General features: G+C 39.9%; 1 protein-coding gene across 2 annotated transcripts in view; it reads left to right on the top strand.

The window, feature by feature from the left end:
* SLC44A3 (solute carrier family 44 member 3) overlaps nucleotides 1-12,340 on the top strand; it is a 40,025-nt gene extending 27,685 nt beyond the window's left edge. The window contains exons 13-17 of one of the 2 annotated variants that reach the window (XM_074152709.1): nucleotides 7,440-7,526; nucleotides 8,185-8,322; nucleotides 8,782-9,018; nucleotides 10,838-10,936; nucleotides 12,085-12,340. In XM_074152709.1, the coding sequence (XP_074008810.1) occupies nucleotides 7,440-7,526; nucleotides 8,185-8,322; nucleotides 8,782-9,018; nucleotides 10,838-10,936; nucleotides 12,085-12,090 (567 nt within the window). In that variant the 3' untranslated portion in view covers nucleotides 12,091-12,340. The remainder of the gene's footprint in view (nucleotides 1-7,439; nucleotides 7,527-8,184; nucleotides 8,323-8,781; nucleotides 9,019-10,837; nucleotides 10,937-12,084) is intronic. The other variant, XM_074152710.1, reaches the window with a different exon arrangement.
* Nucleotides 12,341-15,023: the final 2,683 nt, after the last annotated feature.

Genomic DNA, 15,023 nt, shown 5'->3' with positions numbered 1-15,023 from the left:
TTATGTGTGAAGGAGTAATATTGGTCTCAGATTATATGCATTTCATAAAGTAATTAATGTATCTAATTAGTTTTTTCTTTTTTTGCTATTAAAATTTTATTCAAGCCTGATTCTTCAGTTTTGTAAAATCTGCAGCCAAATGAAACAAAGGAAAAAACAGGGAAGAAAAGACACATATGCAGTTTTAAGCAGCTTTCTGAAGGTAAGAAGACAGTACCTCTGTTAATCAAGACATCTGTCTTGATTAACAGAGGTACTGAGCACTTAAGAGCTCTTTATACAATCAGTGAAAGCTGCTGGGTACAGCCTTGAAATTTCACATAGGTGTTGAACGTGAACTTGAGTCTAGGACTTGGGAGGGGTTAAAAAATTGCTTGTACCTATGTTTCTAAGATTTTGCAAGTATTTTTTAGTTCAGATTTTGATTTTTGAGTTGAAATTACTGAAATGTGGAACAACTGTTATAAAAGTCGACCCAAAGCTCATTTCCTTATTTTATTTTTGCCTTTTATTCCAGCATTACTTTCACTATAGTAATAAGTATATAATTACCTGAAACTGTAAAAAAAAAAAAAACCAAACCAAAACAGCCTTTCCGTCACTTCTGCACTATTTTCTTCAACCTGTTGCTATATTGCTTAGATGATTTAAATTCTTTCTGATCCTTCATTCACAAGTTTAGTCAGGGTTAAACAGAGCCGCTTGTTTTCCCTCTGGAGACCTCTCAATTGAGAAACAGGTGCTGTAGGAAGTAACACTGGTGGTAGAGCACAAGCTTCTTTCTTCCCATACGGTATCAACCAAGTGCCCTGTTATATTGTCAAAGAGTACTTTTCAGGCTGAGGTGCCATCTTTCAGGTGGGATTTGACAGTGACTTTGATAGTTGCATGCATCCCTGAAGTCAGGCATTCTCTGCAGGCTCGGCTAAGTTTTGTTGCACTCTCCTGGAACTTAAATGAAACAGGGTGAGGAAGGTACCCTGTCGCCCTCCCCTCGTGAACAGAATGCTGTGCTAGATGCTGACAGTTGCCTTATTTCCAGTGGCGGTTGTTGGAGGAGGGGTAATGTAAATCCAGCATCCTGTGCAGATTGCAATGTGGATAATTACATTCTGCCTTCCTAAATTTCTCTTGGTTTTGCAACTGGATCCTGTGCTAAACTGTGGTGTAGTGTTGCTATGTGCTGTTAAACAGTTCACTCCTTAAGCTGTTCCATTTCAGTCATGGGCAAAGTGATTCATGTGTGTGTATAATCCATTAGTAACAATTGTAAAGCACTCTGGGTTCTATCTGGATGAAAAGTGCTTTGTGAATATAAAGTCATTATCCTTACTTGACAGTTCTGTTTGCCAACACTTGTCAGAATTACCACAGATTTTTCATCTTCTGGCTCTGATGGTTTCAATGTGTTCCAGATAAACATACCCAATCATCTCAAGTAAAATCTGGGAGACTGAAATTTCTCTTCCGTAAAAAGAATATACTGTTTTTTTTAATGCGGTTTGGGAGCTACAAGGTCTGTCTGTCTACTGCTCTCTTAAATTGTAGTGGCAGTCTTAACTTTTGATACATCAAAGCACTCGCTATTTTTTTCCTTTACAGCCTTATTGCAGTGACTTTTTTTTTTTTTAAAAAAAAAAAGCAATATAGCTATTTCAGGACAGTTTTGCTTCTCCTTGTCTGCTTTGGGTTCATCCACAGCCAGTTGGCAAGCAACCGCTCCGAAGTGCAGCACATGGATTTTTGAAGCAGTTGCTGAACAGTATGTGGTTTCTCTATTTTCATCAGCACAGTTACTTGCAGCGTAGCCTTCTGGGCCCTGTGGTGGCCGTAACTGAAGTCGTCAGTGTGTTAGCCTGTGTTTCCTGGTACTGAGACCCTTCACTGACACTGAAAGCCAGCAACTGTCTAGTGTGAAAAACCAGAAGCAAGTCTGTCTAATCATCATGTGTCTGGCAGTTAGTTGTCTCTTAAACTTTGGATGGAAGCCTATCAGGGGGTTGTGATTAAATGCCTTGTGGAGAAGCGACCTATATAAAACCAAAATTCACGCGTGCTAATATAAGTACAGTTCTCCTCTGCACTGCCAGACACATTGTGCCTCACCCCATCAAGTATTTCTTTTTCCTCCCAAAAACAATACTGCATTTTAATGTTACTGGCAAAATTTCTTCTAGATGTTAAGCTAAATTTTCAATCATTTGAAAAAACAGTAGGCTAAAATTTTAACCTTCAGTGGCATTGTATTTTAAATATGTTTGTTTTCCTTCTAGAGGCTTTATATATGCGATAACAGAAAATAAAATTCCTTTGGTCTTTACTTGCTCTGTAGGGTGAACCATGTAGGGGATAGAGATGAGTAAGAGCGATTAGTTCTGGGTTTGATACCTTTCTTCTTTCACTTATCCCATTTAAAAAGGAAAAAAATTAAAAGAGAGAGAAAATAAAAGGCAATGAAGCAAGCGACCAATAATTCAGTGCTTTTAAGCAGAGCAATTTACAAACAACTCTCTGGAAATGTTCAGTTTGGTTTTCTTTCAGAAATCCCAAGTGAGAACATTGTTGCCCTAACTGCAGAAGCCCCTGTGAGCAACTCCAGTAATGATGTAATCACGATGCAATGGGCACTTAAAGCAGAATGTGGTCCAGTCCTGTGATTGAAGTGGAACCCAGGTGTAGCAGTGTGATGCTGCAGAAAAGGACACCCAACTACCCTCTGAGGAGAGAGTTGTGTTGGTCCTACCCGCTGGATGACAGCCATGGAGAGAGTAGATGACACACAGAGTAGGAAGCAAGGACAGTTGAAGGACAAGATTTTCTCCAGTAAGTCCAGACTGAAGATACAAGGTGGAACAGAAATAAAGGAATGTTGTGCTTCTTGGACTGCTTGGGAAAATTTGGGAGGCTACTGAAGGGTCTCTTACAGATGGTAATTAGCCTAAGAAAAATAACCATTTCTGTATTAGCTGTGTGCTTACTGGTTGGAAGTGGGGGAGGAGAATATTCTCCATGTCCTTGCCAACCAGAGGACAAAAACCTTTAGTTAACAAGGCTGCAGAAAGTGCAGATTCAGTCCTGGAAGGTATGAGATTAAATACTTGCACCAGAAAGAAGGGGATAAATGCCATTGTACAAGTTGCTGGTTAGGTGATCGGGCTTATCTCACAGGGACAGGAATATCCTGGTGTGTCTACTTTAACAAATGAAGGGAAAGAGCAAGCCTGTTAGCCGGCTGTGAGTATATCAAGAAGAGAAACAGCAGGGAGGGATGAGAGCCAAGGCAAGATCAACAGAAGAATGAGTAGATATAAACTGTTCATGGGTAAATGTTGTCGGGAGGTTGGAAGAAGGTTCCTAAGGACCAGAGGGACAACTGTCTGGAATAGCTCCAAATGTAAGAACTGGGAGAGGGAAAAGCCCTAAGTAGTTTAAAGAGGGAGCTTTCCACTTAAGAGAAGAAATCGCATAATGTGCTAATCTGAAATAGCCAGAGACTGGAGTGCCTGAAAGCCCCTTCCAGCCTTGCATGTCCTCATCTCTTCAGTGGGGCCTCACAGGCCCACGTTGCTCTCATTTCCCACCACTATCTGAGAGACGTGAAACAGCTCTCTCACCGGGTCACTCACTGCTGTACGGCAGCCACGGAAATGTCATTGCCTCTTGCTACCACTGGATTTTGTTTTCTGAGGGGATTCCTCTGGCAGCTGTGATGCTTGCAAGTGGGGACACTTACAAGCCCAGCCCGAGCTGCGCAGCGTTGGGTGAAGCTGACCTGGGCAGCCCCCACGAGAGCTGGCAGCAACAAGACCACATCAGGCTGAAAATACCAGCAGAGCAGAAAAAGCTGAAGTGGGATGTGCGACCAGCATGTCTCCTGCTTCTTTTTTAAGAAGATTCTGTTGCTATGGCAATCCTCTCTTCCCCAAGCACGTTTTTATTAAAGCAAGTCCTAGAATGAGGACTGAATTCAGCTGTTACACAAAGTAGCAATTATTCTCAACAATTGGGGAACTTATGGCCTGGATCTGAGCCACAGCGCCTTTCTCATGAAACTAGCAGGTCAATTTTTCCAAGACCCTTGACATTCTGTGTTGTGAGGCACAGAAAGATGTATTCTTTAAATAGTTTTTTTTTGCATACTGTGGTATTTGGAAATATGTAAACATTCACATTCCTTATTTATTCATCCTGACACTGAGAAACTAGTGTCTAGTTCCCAGACTCCAAGCCAGAGGAGGCTTGTGTTCTTCACAAAGGTGGTGATACAGTACCAACTTGCTGGTGCAAGGATAAAGACTGTTCCTGACCCACTATCTCCCACGCTTTCTGATCAATGGTATACTATCGATGCCATTATTACTTGCTTGTCGCCGTAGCAGAGACTGCCATTGTAAAACATCAATTCATTAAGCAAAGATAAAAACCATAATAGCTACACTGGGCCAGACTGAGTCTCTGTCTAGCTCAGTATCCCGTCTCCAGTGGCTGTGAGTGAATGCTAAGGTAGAACGAGTCTACAGTTCCCTGTTCCCGTGCTGTTTCTGAATCTGTTTTCAGCCTCAAGACTTCTTGAGCTGAGTGTGTTTTCTGTGTGTTTAACAAATCCCGGCGGATTCCTTTTCCCTGAACTGTCCCAGTCTCCCTTGAGCTCATGTGAACTTTTAGCAGCTAAAGCATCCTTTGTTCAACAGTTCACAGTTTACAGACTTACAGTGAGGAGAAATACCATCTGGTTTCAAATTTGGCTCCTGCTACTTTGTGTGGCCCTCCCCCTGCCTAGTCTTTTTTCTGGAGAAAGAGTGAGCCATCTAACCCTAGCTACCCCCTCCGCGTTTCTCATCATTTTGTAGCCCTCTTAGTACATCCTCCTTCAGTCATCTCTTTTCCAGGCAAAAGAGCCTGGTGCACATAATTGTTCCCCAAGCAGAAGACATTCCATACCTTTTGAATCATTCCTGCTGCCCTTCTCTCAAACATTTTCAAGTCCGCTAAAGCTTTTCTGCATGGGAAAAGAGAATACGTTCTGTAAAAAGCACGTTTAAATAGCCTGTTTCTAAATGCTATCGGGCTCTAGACCATGGCCAACCATCTTAGCTTTTGCAACTATCTTTACTTTGAAAGGGACTGGGTTGTTGCACGTGCCCTGCAACTAGAAAGTTAATGGGATATCTAAGCTTCTTAGTCCAAAGTTCGAAATTATTTGCAATATTGGTCATAGCCTGTGTGTGTTAGGTGTTATGTGGTGGGTAAGGATGAGAAATCATTTGTGCTCATTTCTGTGCAACTCTGAGCTTCATGGAAACATACATTTGCTTAAATGTTAGACATGTATTTTGTTAGTGAGACTGTGTAGTCTGTGTGGCTGGATGGGATCAGGTTATGGGATCTGTATGGGAAACAAGAATTGTGAGGAAACTGTAAGGATCCACAGTCTAGGCAGAACAAGAAACCCTCCAAATATTATCCTTTTTCTCAGAAATGTATTTTTTACCAGAAGGTAGAGATGACTTGGCTAAGTCTTCAGCTTGTACTAGTAATATTCTTGCTTCACCTATGTCAATGATTAGTTTTGTAGCCTTCAGCAGTTTGTTCATTTCTATGTCTTTCTTATTCCTTCTGTGATGTTGGCTGCCTTTCTTGCTTGGATGTTATGACTAGTTGATACTTACATGATTCGTTGAAGTTGTAATTGTTTTAAATGACGTTTTTTATCAACTGGTTTGTAACATGACAAATCCCTATGCAGGTAGTATTCAGTATTATTCAGTATTATTTTCAGTCTTTCCAAGATAACTTTTCTAGTTAATAAATATCAGAAATTCTTTTCGTTGCACATTCCTCGGATACCAAAGTGGCTAATTCAGGAGTGCAAACAAATGGTTATTTATTTTAAGTTTTGAAGCAATGTTTGTACAAGTGCACATGCACTTTCAACATTCTTTTTAATTTTTAAAACAGGACATTTTTTGCTATTTATAATGAACACAGAATCTCTGTTTAATTTATTGGCAAAATTTATACTGACCTCACCAGATTGGGATCTACTCAGTGAATTTAGTTCTTGAGGGACAGAAACAAACTTAGAACCTTTTATACTTTGTGTCTCAATTTCCTGTCTATTAATGGGAATGATGAACAGACTTAACTCACAGCATGTTATAAAGATAGGTCTATCCGTGTTTGAAAAACACAGCGACAGCTACAGATGGCAGACAGAGAGAGAGCTTGACTTGAAGCCATTCACCCTGCACCCATGTCCTGGGAAGGTGGTAGCCCAGGAAGACTGGCGCTGGCCTCACCGAACTGCCAGCTCTCCTGCTGCCACATCCTGGGCCGATGCAGCTGTGGGCGAGCTTGCCGGCCGTTGGGCTTCAAACCTCTGGGGTTGAGGGATGCAAGTGGGACAAAGATACTTCTCTTTCTGGGGTGTAGGCAACCAAGGTGGCAAAGGTATTGTAGTCAATGCCTGACCGAGCCAATAGGTCCACCTCTCTGCTGGTCCTATTCCAGCACTCTCCGGGAAAGGAACAGCATCAGAACAAATGAAAGTTAGCACAGAAAGCATTTTTTCCTATTTAGGAATGAAGCGAACTTGCTTGTTTAAACAGATTTTTATGCAGACGCTCTACATGTTTCTGTGGAGTTCAGTGGAGTCTTTGATTTCTCTTAGAGTAGGCAATAAATCCATGGTCTTTATTTATACTTTTTCCATCTATGGATGTATTTGCTACTATATAAGTACAATATTTACAGGATGTCACTGTTTATTTCTACTCTTTTTTTTTTTTTACCTACTATCAGAGAAAAAAAAAATCCTTTGTCATATATAAAATGAATAATATTCACAGTAAAGAGATGTAGGATCTTTGCATTTAATATCTTTCTTTCTTTGTAATATTTTAAGATAATGTTAATATAGCTATGCTGCATTATGGTATGTTACGGGAATTCCTATGGGGTAAAACGGGACTCTGCAGAAATAAATTTTCTCTGCCTTCAGATATCTGAAGCTATTTTATATTTTGATTTGTAAGTGAGAATAAACAGGTTTTTGAACAGGAAGTGTTTTGCATTAGGCCAGTATAATTCAGCAAATGAGGTTTGCTCAGGAGGATTTTTTTCACTTCCAGGTGAAGAAAAAAGTAATCTAAGAACCAAGTACATGTTAGGATGTATAAATTCCTTCAGAACAGTAATCCCTTGCACACTGTGGTTTTTACTAACTGTACCAGATGTAACTAATGTTTTGTGGCATAATCCACGTTCTAATATTTTATACCATTAATATAATATTTTATATAACATTATATACAATATGTGTTACATTATTATAGTATGCTTCAATATAATCTTACTACTAATAAGACTTGCTGGTAAAGTTCAGCATACATTTCAGGTATCTTGAGTGCTGTTTTTCTTAGCTGATATTTTGGACACAGTTTCAGAACCTTGTTGAGGAGTTCCATACATGGGACATATATGTCAAGTTATCTACAACAAGTGCTAAAATAATCCAGTCCATGAAGGTAAATACTCTGTCCTCCCCACCTGTTTCAGCAAGTTGCCACAAACAGAAATCTTGCAAAATTCTCGATACCTCAGAAAACTGTGAGTGCCCCTACTGTCTGTTGAAATTCTGGAATTTTTTTGTGACATAACGCTCACTAGTCCAGGATCTATGATCTAGTCCAGGATCCTTTAGCTTTTCTTTTCCAGTCATTTTCACAGTTGGTTTATTCTTTCATGAAAAAGTTTATTTTATGGCCATAGTCATAAACTTAAATTTCAGTAGCATATGAATAGTTTGAAAGGGCCATGTATAAAAGCTTTTTAATCATCAACTTTTAAATTACTTGATAACTACATAATTTGATTGTTCCACTTAACAATTAGGGGAGAGAACTTGTTTTAAAATAAATTGGATAAAAGTGGGTTCAGAAATTTATTTAGTCAGTATTCTAGCATTTCCTAATGGTGGAAATTACGTAGAAAAACTATTTGAAGTTAGAAGCGTAGTTATTATAGTCACTTAAAATAAAATTGCCATATTATGCAAAATAACTCTTTATATCCATAAAGTCAGTATTTCCAAATAAAGTTTAAGGGTTTGCATTTTGCTGAAGTAAAATCTTGATTATAAGAGTCTTTCCTTTCTCACCACATTATTATCTTCTCCCATTTCAGCATGCATACACAACTACAGCCATAAATGGGACAAATTTTTGTACATCAGCAAAGGATGCTGTCTTTATTTTGGCGAAGAATTCTGCTAAACTTGCATCCATTAGCTGTTTCGGAGATTTTATCCTATTTCTAGGAAAGGTAAGAATAAAAAAACTACTGTTCTGTAAGAATGAAGTGAAAAATCGGGGTTTGATTCTCTTATACCTGAAGTAAATAAGGTTTGTCTTTGTTAAACTCAGTGTTGTTAATGCTGTACAGTGAGTTTGGGAGAGAAGATAATGTTTGAGAAATTTAATTCTTTTCATAGTGTTATAGAGTTATTTAGTTGTATTACAGTGGTGTCCAGGTGCCACTCTTACAGTCTTTGGTAAACATATAGTACAAGATTCCCTCTGCCCTACAGAATTTATACACTGAATTGAACACAAAGTGTGACAACTACGTGATGCCATAAACTGCATAGTTACCTCCCAGATGAGATGTGCTGTTAAAATATTGGCTGTAATATCGGCCTTAGGGTTTTGGGGAGTTGTTTTTTTTATGAAACAATTCTACATGATTAATGAGGCTGCATTTCCATCTCACTACCCTTTATAGGTATTTGTTGTCTGTTTTACTGTTTTTGGAGGATTGATGGCATTTAACTACCATCGAGAGTTGCAAGCTTGGGTAGTTCCTCTTCTGCTGGTTGGATTTTTTGCCTACCTGATGTCCCACTGCTTTCTGTCTGTGTTTGAAGTGACAGCAGATGCCATGTTCCTTTGCTTTGCTATTGATATGGAAACAAATGATGGATCTGAAGAGAAGCCATACTTCGTGGATCAGGAACTGTTGGTAAACCTCAGTGATAACAGCAAAAATATTTGAGCCATTCTAAGCTTTTGGGGGCTTTTTCTTTCCCCAAGACCTAGTAATTTGAACCCACATCCCATACTATTTCCTTTCCAACACCTTAGAACAGGGTAGGCTCGGGGATACAAATCATATATGAATTTATAAACTGAAGTAAATGGGTCCCTCTGGCTCCTGTCTGCTAGCTATGATCTGCTGCCGTCTTTTAGACCATGGCCTGTAACTAATGGCTGACTTTTAGGCCTTATTAGATATGTTCAACGTATTATTGGTAATTAAAAAATATAAATAAGTAGGTGAGCTAGCTGCAGAGACTGATCCATGGGCTGCTCTAAGATTAAATGTTTATATTTGCTGTGACTTACTGTACAGTGATGAACAAAAGTAAACAACCAGGAGCTTCTTGTTGCCAGCAGCAGGTCAGGTATCCATCCACATCCTATGGATGCTGTAGTTTTGAACAAACTTCATGGAAACTCAAGTGGCTCTGCTTCATCCGTATACAGATTCTTATGCCAAAATAGTGTTTTCTGTCTCTTGATTAAATGCTTCTGCCTCTGGACTGACTGTTGTATGTCTTGACCCTCATAATTACTGTATTGTATTACAAGCATTTCCATGGAGAATCATTACGTAGCTAATAGTGATGGAGAGCTTTAGTTAATAGCTGTATCTGAAGCATTTGAATGTGTATATGCCATCCCTTTCATATTAAGAGAATATTTGAAGATGCAGATGTTTTTTCCTTTCATGCTCTTTTTGCCAGTTCTGTCTTTTCCTTCATAAACCACGCGACAAAGAAAATCTTAGTAATTCATGAAAAACAAATTCAGCAGCCAGAATAGCTCATATAATACAAATCTTCTGGGTGGATTTCTTGAGGACAGTGTCAGAAGAACTGTTTTGGTTTTTTTTAACACTGCTGTTAGATTTCCTGTAATCTTCATAGAATTTTGTTGAAAACAAAAACCAAAAAGGCAGCCTAAGGATAAGCTTTAACCCTTTGTACAGAAGAAAGCAGATAGATATTCTTTGGCCTTGATTCAGAACAGTACTTAAACACATGTGCCGAATAGGAATATGTTACTGAATGGAAAACTCTGAAGCCTTGACCTCTGTTCTTCTCCCTCTGCTTTGCCAAATGCTAAAGTACCTCTTAAGCCAATTCTCTGTCATGAAACAAACTGAGGCTTTCCTTTCTCCACTTCCAGACTTTGTCGTAGTTTCTCTTCAACTCTGGGCTTAATTCCTTATAATTAGCCATGCCCTAGGGCCTTGGGTGAAGAGGGGACTTCCCATGGGGGTAAGGAGTCTTCCAACGAGGGCAGGCTGTATAACCTTGTATGGAAAAACTGAGGGCCACACATCCAAACTCCTCCTCGTTGCATAATCAAGAGTAAGTTTACTCACGTAGCCAAGAACTTGGGAGTTTACCAACACGTGAAGGCATTTGACTTGGGACGTCTGTGTTACAGTCAGGTTACAAACATCTGGGGGTGGAAGGGAGGCTCTGTGACCCTCAGGATAATATGTGGCAGTGTGCGGAGAGCCGAGGGAGGGATTTCAGACAGCCAGTCCTCATTCCTGTAGTAGGAGATGCAACTCTTGATTCTTCCTTCTAAAGTGGCATTCATCACCCTTACTGCCTCTGCAGAGTCCCTCCCGGTATCACTCAGTGTCATCCAGCTAGGAACCAGCTACAGTTTCTTAGCCCTGGGCTAATTAATTAATTTTACCAGGTATTTTTATTTACATAATGGTTTGCATTCCCAAATGATCTCACCCTGGTTTTTGCTTGTAGACATTCGTGAGTCAGAGTAACAAGTTAACAGAAGGGCAAAAGCACAGAAGCACAAGACCTTTCCAGGACAATGAAGATGGGACAGAACTCCAACCTATGGTGAGACTGGAGTTTGGAATATGTATTTATCTGCCAGTTACTGTGTTTGCCTTTATGTCCCAAGAATGGATGTAGACTCTCATGTATCTCCTGATGTCTTACAGCGACCAACATGCTATACCCGGTATCCTGGTTTTCCTTCTGTTGGTTTCCCTCCTCAGGATACCCTCTGCTGCAGCAAAATGGATGGATCAAATACTTGTTCTCATCCTTCTTCCCATTCCCCAGTGTACCCAGCAGAGGAAGAGAAAGACTGGACAATGGCAAGGGTGTGGGAGATCTGTTCAGATAGGCCTTCACATGTCTGCTGTAGCAAAGTCAGAAGAGTGGTAGGCTGCTTGATTTCATGCTGGAACTGCTAAAGTTCCAGAGCTGTAAGATCAGAGCTTAGAGGTCTCTCCACCCCCACCCTTTTTCATTCTTTTTTTTTCTTTTTTTTTTTTTTTTTTTCTGTCAGTGTATGTATTTATTTACTCAGTTTTATGTTGGGGTAAAAAAGCTGAGGTGCCAGAAGGGAGTGTTCCCCCACACCCAGGCTTGGGAAAATCCTGAGAGTAAACACTCACAAACTGACATCTGAAAAAATATTGCAAATTGCCCAACCTGAGAACTGCCCCAGCAAGTCCAAAATCTGGTCTGATTTTTCCCCCAGTATAAGGGGAGACAAGCCAGTGCTGCCGGAGAAAGATTCTGCAGAAACAGCTACTCTGGCACCTACTCCTGCTGGACACAACTACTAGTGTCTTGTGTCCTCCAAGCTACTTCTTACAGGAGTGTAACAGATGTTGATGACTTTTCTTGATCTGCTCTCAAGACGTACCAGACTCCAGTGAATTCCCACACAATCTTGTGGGCGTTCTGCTGTAGGCAGTTGGGTGACAGAGCACTGCTTCAGTTCAGTGTGACAGCAAGGGACAGTTGTACTTGATTTTTTTCATTGTTTGGATCTGTTATTGAATTCTTCAGCAATGTTTTGCTGAGCGCAGATACTGGGGGTGTGGGGGGGCAGTTATTCCCTGTGAGAGGGTTGTGGATTTGAGACACAAAAGAACCTTAATTATTTTCCCAGTTTACTCTTACGACATTAAATGCAGTAACAGGACTAGTGCTAGGCATTACTTGACTCCTTTTTTTTCTCTCTTTTGTAGACTTGAAGTGCACCAGGAAGTATGAAGGCAGACTAGCAATAGCAAAACCAGTCATATTAAAAAAAGGAAAGGTTGCCAATACCTCAGGACGAAGTATTAATTCTCAAAATCTCTGTTGTACCTTCTGCACTGGTAAAATGACACACAATCTGTTTGTATGAATAATGTATTTTCTGTGTCAGCACATCTGATTTTTATTAATATACTTGTTATAATGGTCTGAAAGTTGTTAATAAACACACTCCTTGTAAATTTCTATGTTGTCAGACTAAAAATACTAAGTCGACAAGGTCATCAAGCTGTCCTTTTTAGCTTTGCTAAAAGCTAACACGGCGGGGGGTTTCATGCTTCTCTGGGAACAGTGGGCCAGTCGTCTCTGGACGTAGAAACATTTGTTGAGGAGGCATTCTGAGGTGACTGTTTCCTGAGTTATTTTGTATATCTGAACAGCCAGTGCAACCAATTAAGGAACTGTACTGAGCTCATTGATGGAAACTACCATTGATAGAAATTCTCTGTAGGCAAGATAATTAATGGTGATGAGGTAGGTGTCTTTCTTTTAATTATACTCTTTTGGGAATGGTTTTTACAACTTAGCATCATAAACTATCTATTGGCTCCTCTTCAAAGGGCAGATGAGGTATAGTCCTTTTTTCATAAATAAAAACAAACTCCCTTCCCTTTGCAACTGAAGACAAAGGAAGCAGAAAAAATTGTATCTAGATTTAAAGCTTGAGCAAGTAACAGGTGAACAGTGGCTGGACAGGAATGAGATAAAAGGATGTTACAAATACTACTTTATAGAAATGTTAGCTGTAACATGGATGTGAACTATAAACTATCATGGAGGAACGCAGAGAAGAGGCTGTTAGGGCTCTAGTTAGAAAAGGGACGTGGCAAGTGTAGACACTTTAAAAAAAATAACTCGGTAAGAGTCTGTCAGCATTCTCTGTGAGCAACTCTGAGGTTTGTTTAAACATTGTACCTGGACCCTGGTCATAATACACTTTTGTGGGCTACTATGGGGTAGTTTTAGACTTTACTCAGTGGAACATGGTTTTATTCTTTGTTCAAAAATTCCTTTAACTTTTTGTTTGAGAAGAGGTTTGAGGTGGGAAGATGACTCCAACCAGGGACTTCAGTAAAGTACGCATCAGTACAGGAAGTGAGACATTAGTGCAGATAAGTGACTCATAAGCTGCCATAATGAATAGATTGATAAACCTTTGATTAGTCACAGCTTGGAAGTGACATACAAAAAAGCTCATTGACGGCCTGAATGACAAATCTGTTTCATCTAAATACCATATCTGATCTCCTGCTGTTGGAAGGAGACTAGTTATCTGCCAGGGAATGCTAAGAAATACTTGCTTTTTATTTTTCATTTAATTAACTTTTGTCTGCTTTAATATGAGCCACTTCTACTAGTTGAGGAATATAGGATAGATGATGAAGAGGGGAAAGAAATAGATTCATTACTTTCTGCTTGGTAGGTGAAGCTGGTCATCTACTGGCTGTGACTCACTACCTCTCATTACTTAAAACTATACACCGGTACTTCTGGTGCTTGGCTTGTAGATGTTGTGGGAACTGAAAATCATACTGAATAAGCAATAGCTCTCTAACAGCTTGCAAGTTGAAAAAAATCAGTTCTTACTACACATTGGGTTTTTTTCTTGTTTGTACTTGATACTGGCACTGCATGTTTTTGGCCCTTGACCCAGAAACTCCCTGGTGGAAGAAAAGGAGGGAAATTTCTACATGAGGGAAAATGTCCTCATTTTCAGACAATCCCTTGATGACCTCCAGTGATCCCTTCCAATCTCAACGATTTTGTGATTCTGTTCATTGCAATTATGATGCAGTGTCATTGCCTTCACTGCAGCTCCTGGGGGGAGAAAGGACTTTTAGACACTTACTACAAAGTTTGGTTTGCTTTTTAAAGAAGGTACTAAAAAATCCCAATGAAGCTGTATTTGAGTGTGTTTCATTTAAGCAACATTGTACTGCTCATAGTCCAGAAGTTACAGCTGTGACAATATGTTTTGAGTCACATATTTTTACAGAAGAGTTCTGAATGTATGCCTTTGAATTAAAACTTTGTACACAAAGCATAGCTTTATAGCTTTCAGGTGCAACACAGGCCCTCCCAACCTTATATACATTCCACTAGCAATTGTGTCAACAACCCCTCCTGTGTGGCAGGAGTCCTCACCTGAGTTACAGGGATAAAGCACCCCTAGAGAAGCTGATGCTGTTTAGTGCTCGTTTCTCACTGCAGGATATTGTAGTCAGGCAACTATAAAGCCAGCTGGAAGTAGGTGGTGGGGCTGGATGTAGGCACAGCTCACATGAATGCACAGTTAGTGCTAGTTCGGGTACTGATGCTTGTCCAAGCCATTTCTGGTATTTCATCGTCTGCCCTGCAAAGCAGCCCAATACTGTGCAGACTCTTTCCTGCAGCTATGGAAGATTGGATTCAGAGGAATTAAAGGTACTTTTATAACTATATTCCTTAAAAATAGGAGATGGGGACTGCCGGTGTTTGTATACCAGGAAATGGCTAAGCATTACAGCTTATTGCTTTGAGCGAGGCGGTTTGCATTTGGTCTTGCTTCGCATCTACTTCAAACTCTCATTTAATTCAGTTACGATTCCACTGGCTACCTCTGTGGATGAAAGAAAACAGGCATACTGAGAACAGTTTGTGTGTTGTTTTGTTTCCTCTGTTCAAGTATACACATAAGGAAAATGTACAAGCAGTTTAAGGCATAAGTTTGGGATTCAGAAAGAGCAAGAAGGCATGGTTCAGGCTTCCAAAAAGAGACCCTGCTTTCATCCAAACTATGAAAGCAATAACCCTTTTGTTGTTGATCGTAGCACTGGTTTTACAGCACTCAATACAATAGTTCTACATTGTTAAATACTATTATTTTGAT

This window comes from Numenius arquata, chromosome 8 (assembly GCF_964106895.1).
Source record: "Numenius arquata chromosome 8, bNumArq3.hap1.1, whole genome shotgun sequence".
NCBI classification, from domain to species: domain Eukaryota; kingdom Metazoa; phylum Chordata; class Aves; order Charadriiformes; family Scolopacidae; genus Numenius; species Numenius arquata.
The sequence above is the reverse complement of the archived record's forward strand: the minus strand, read 5'-3'. Positions and strand labels throughout refer to the sequence as shown.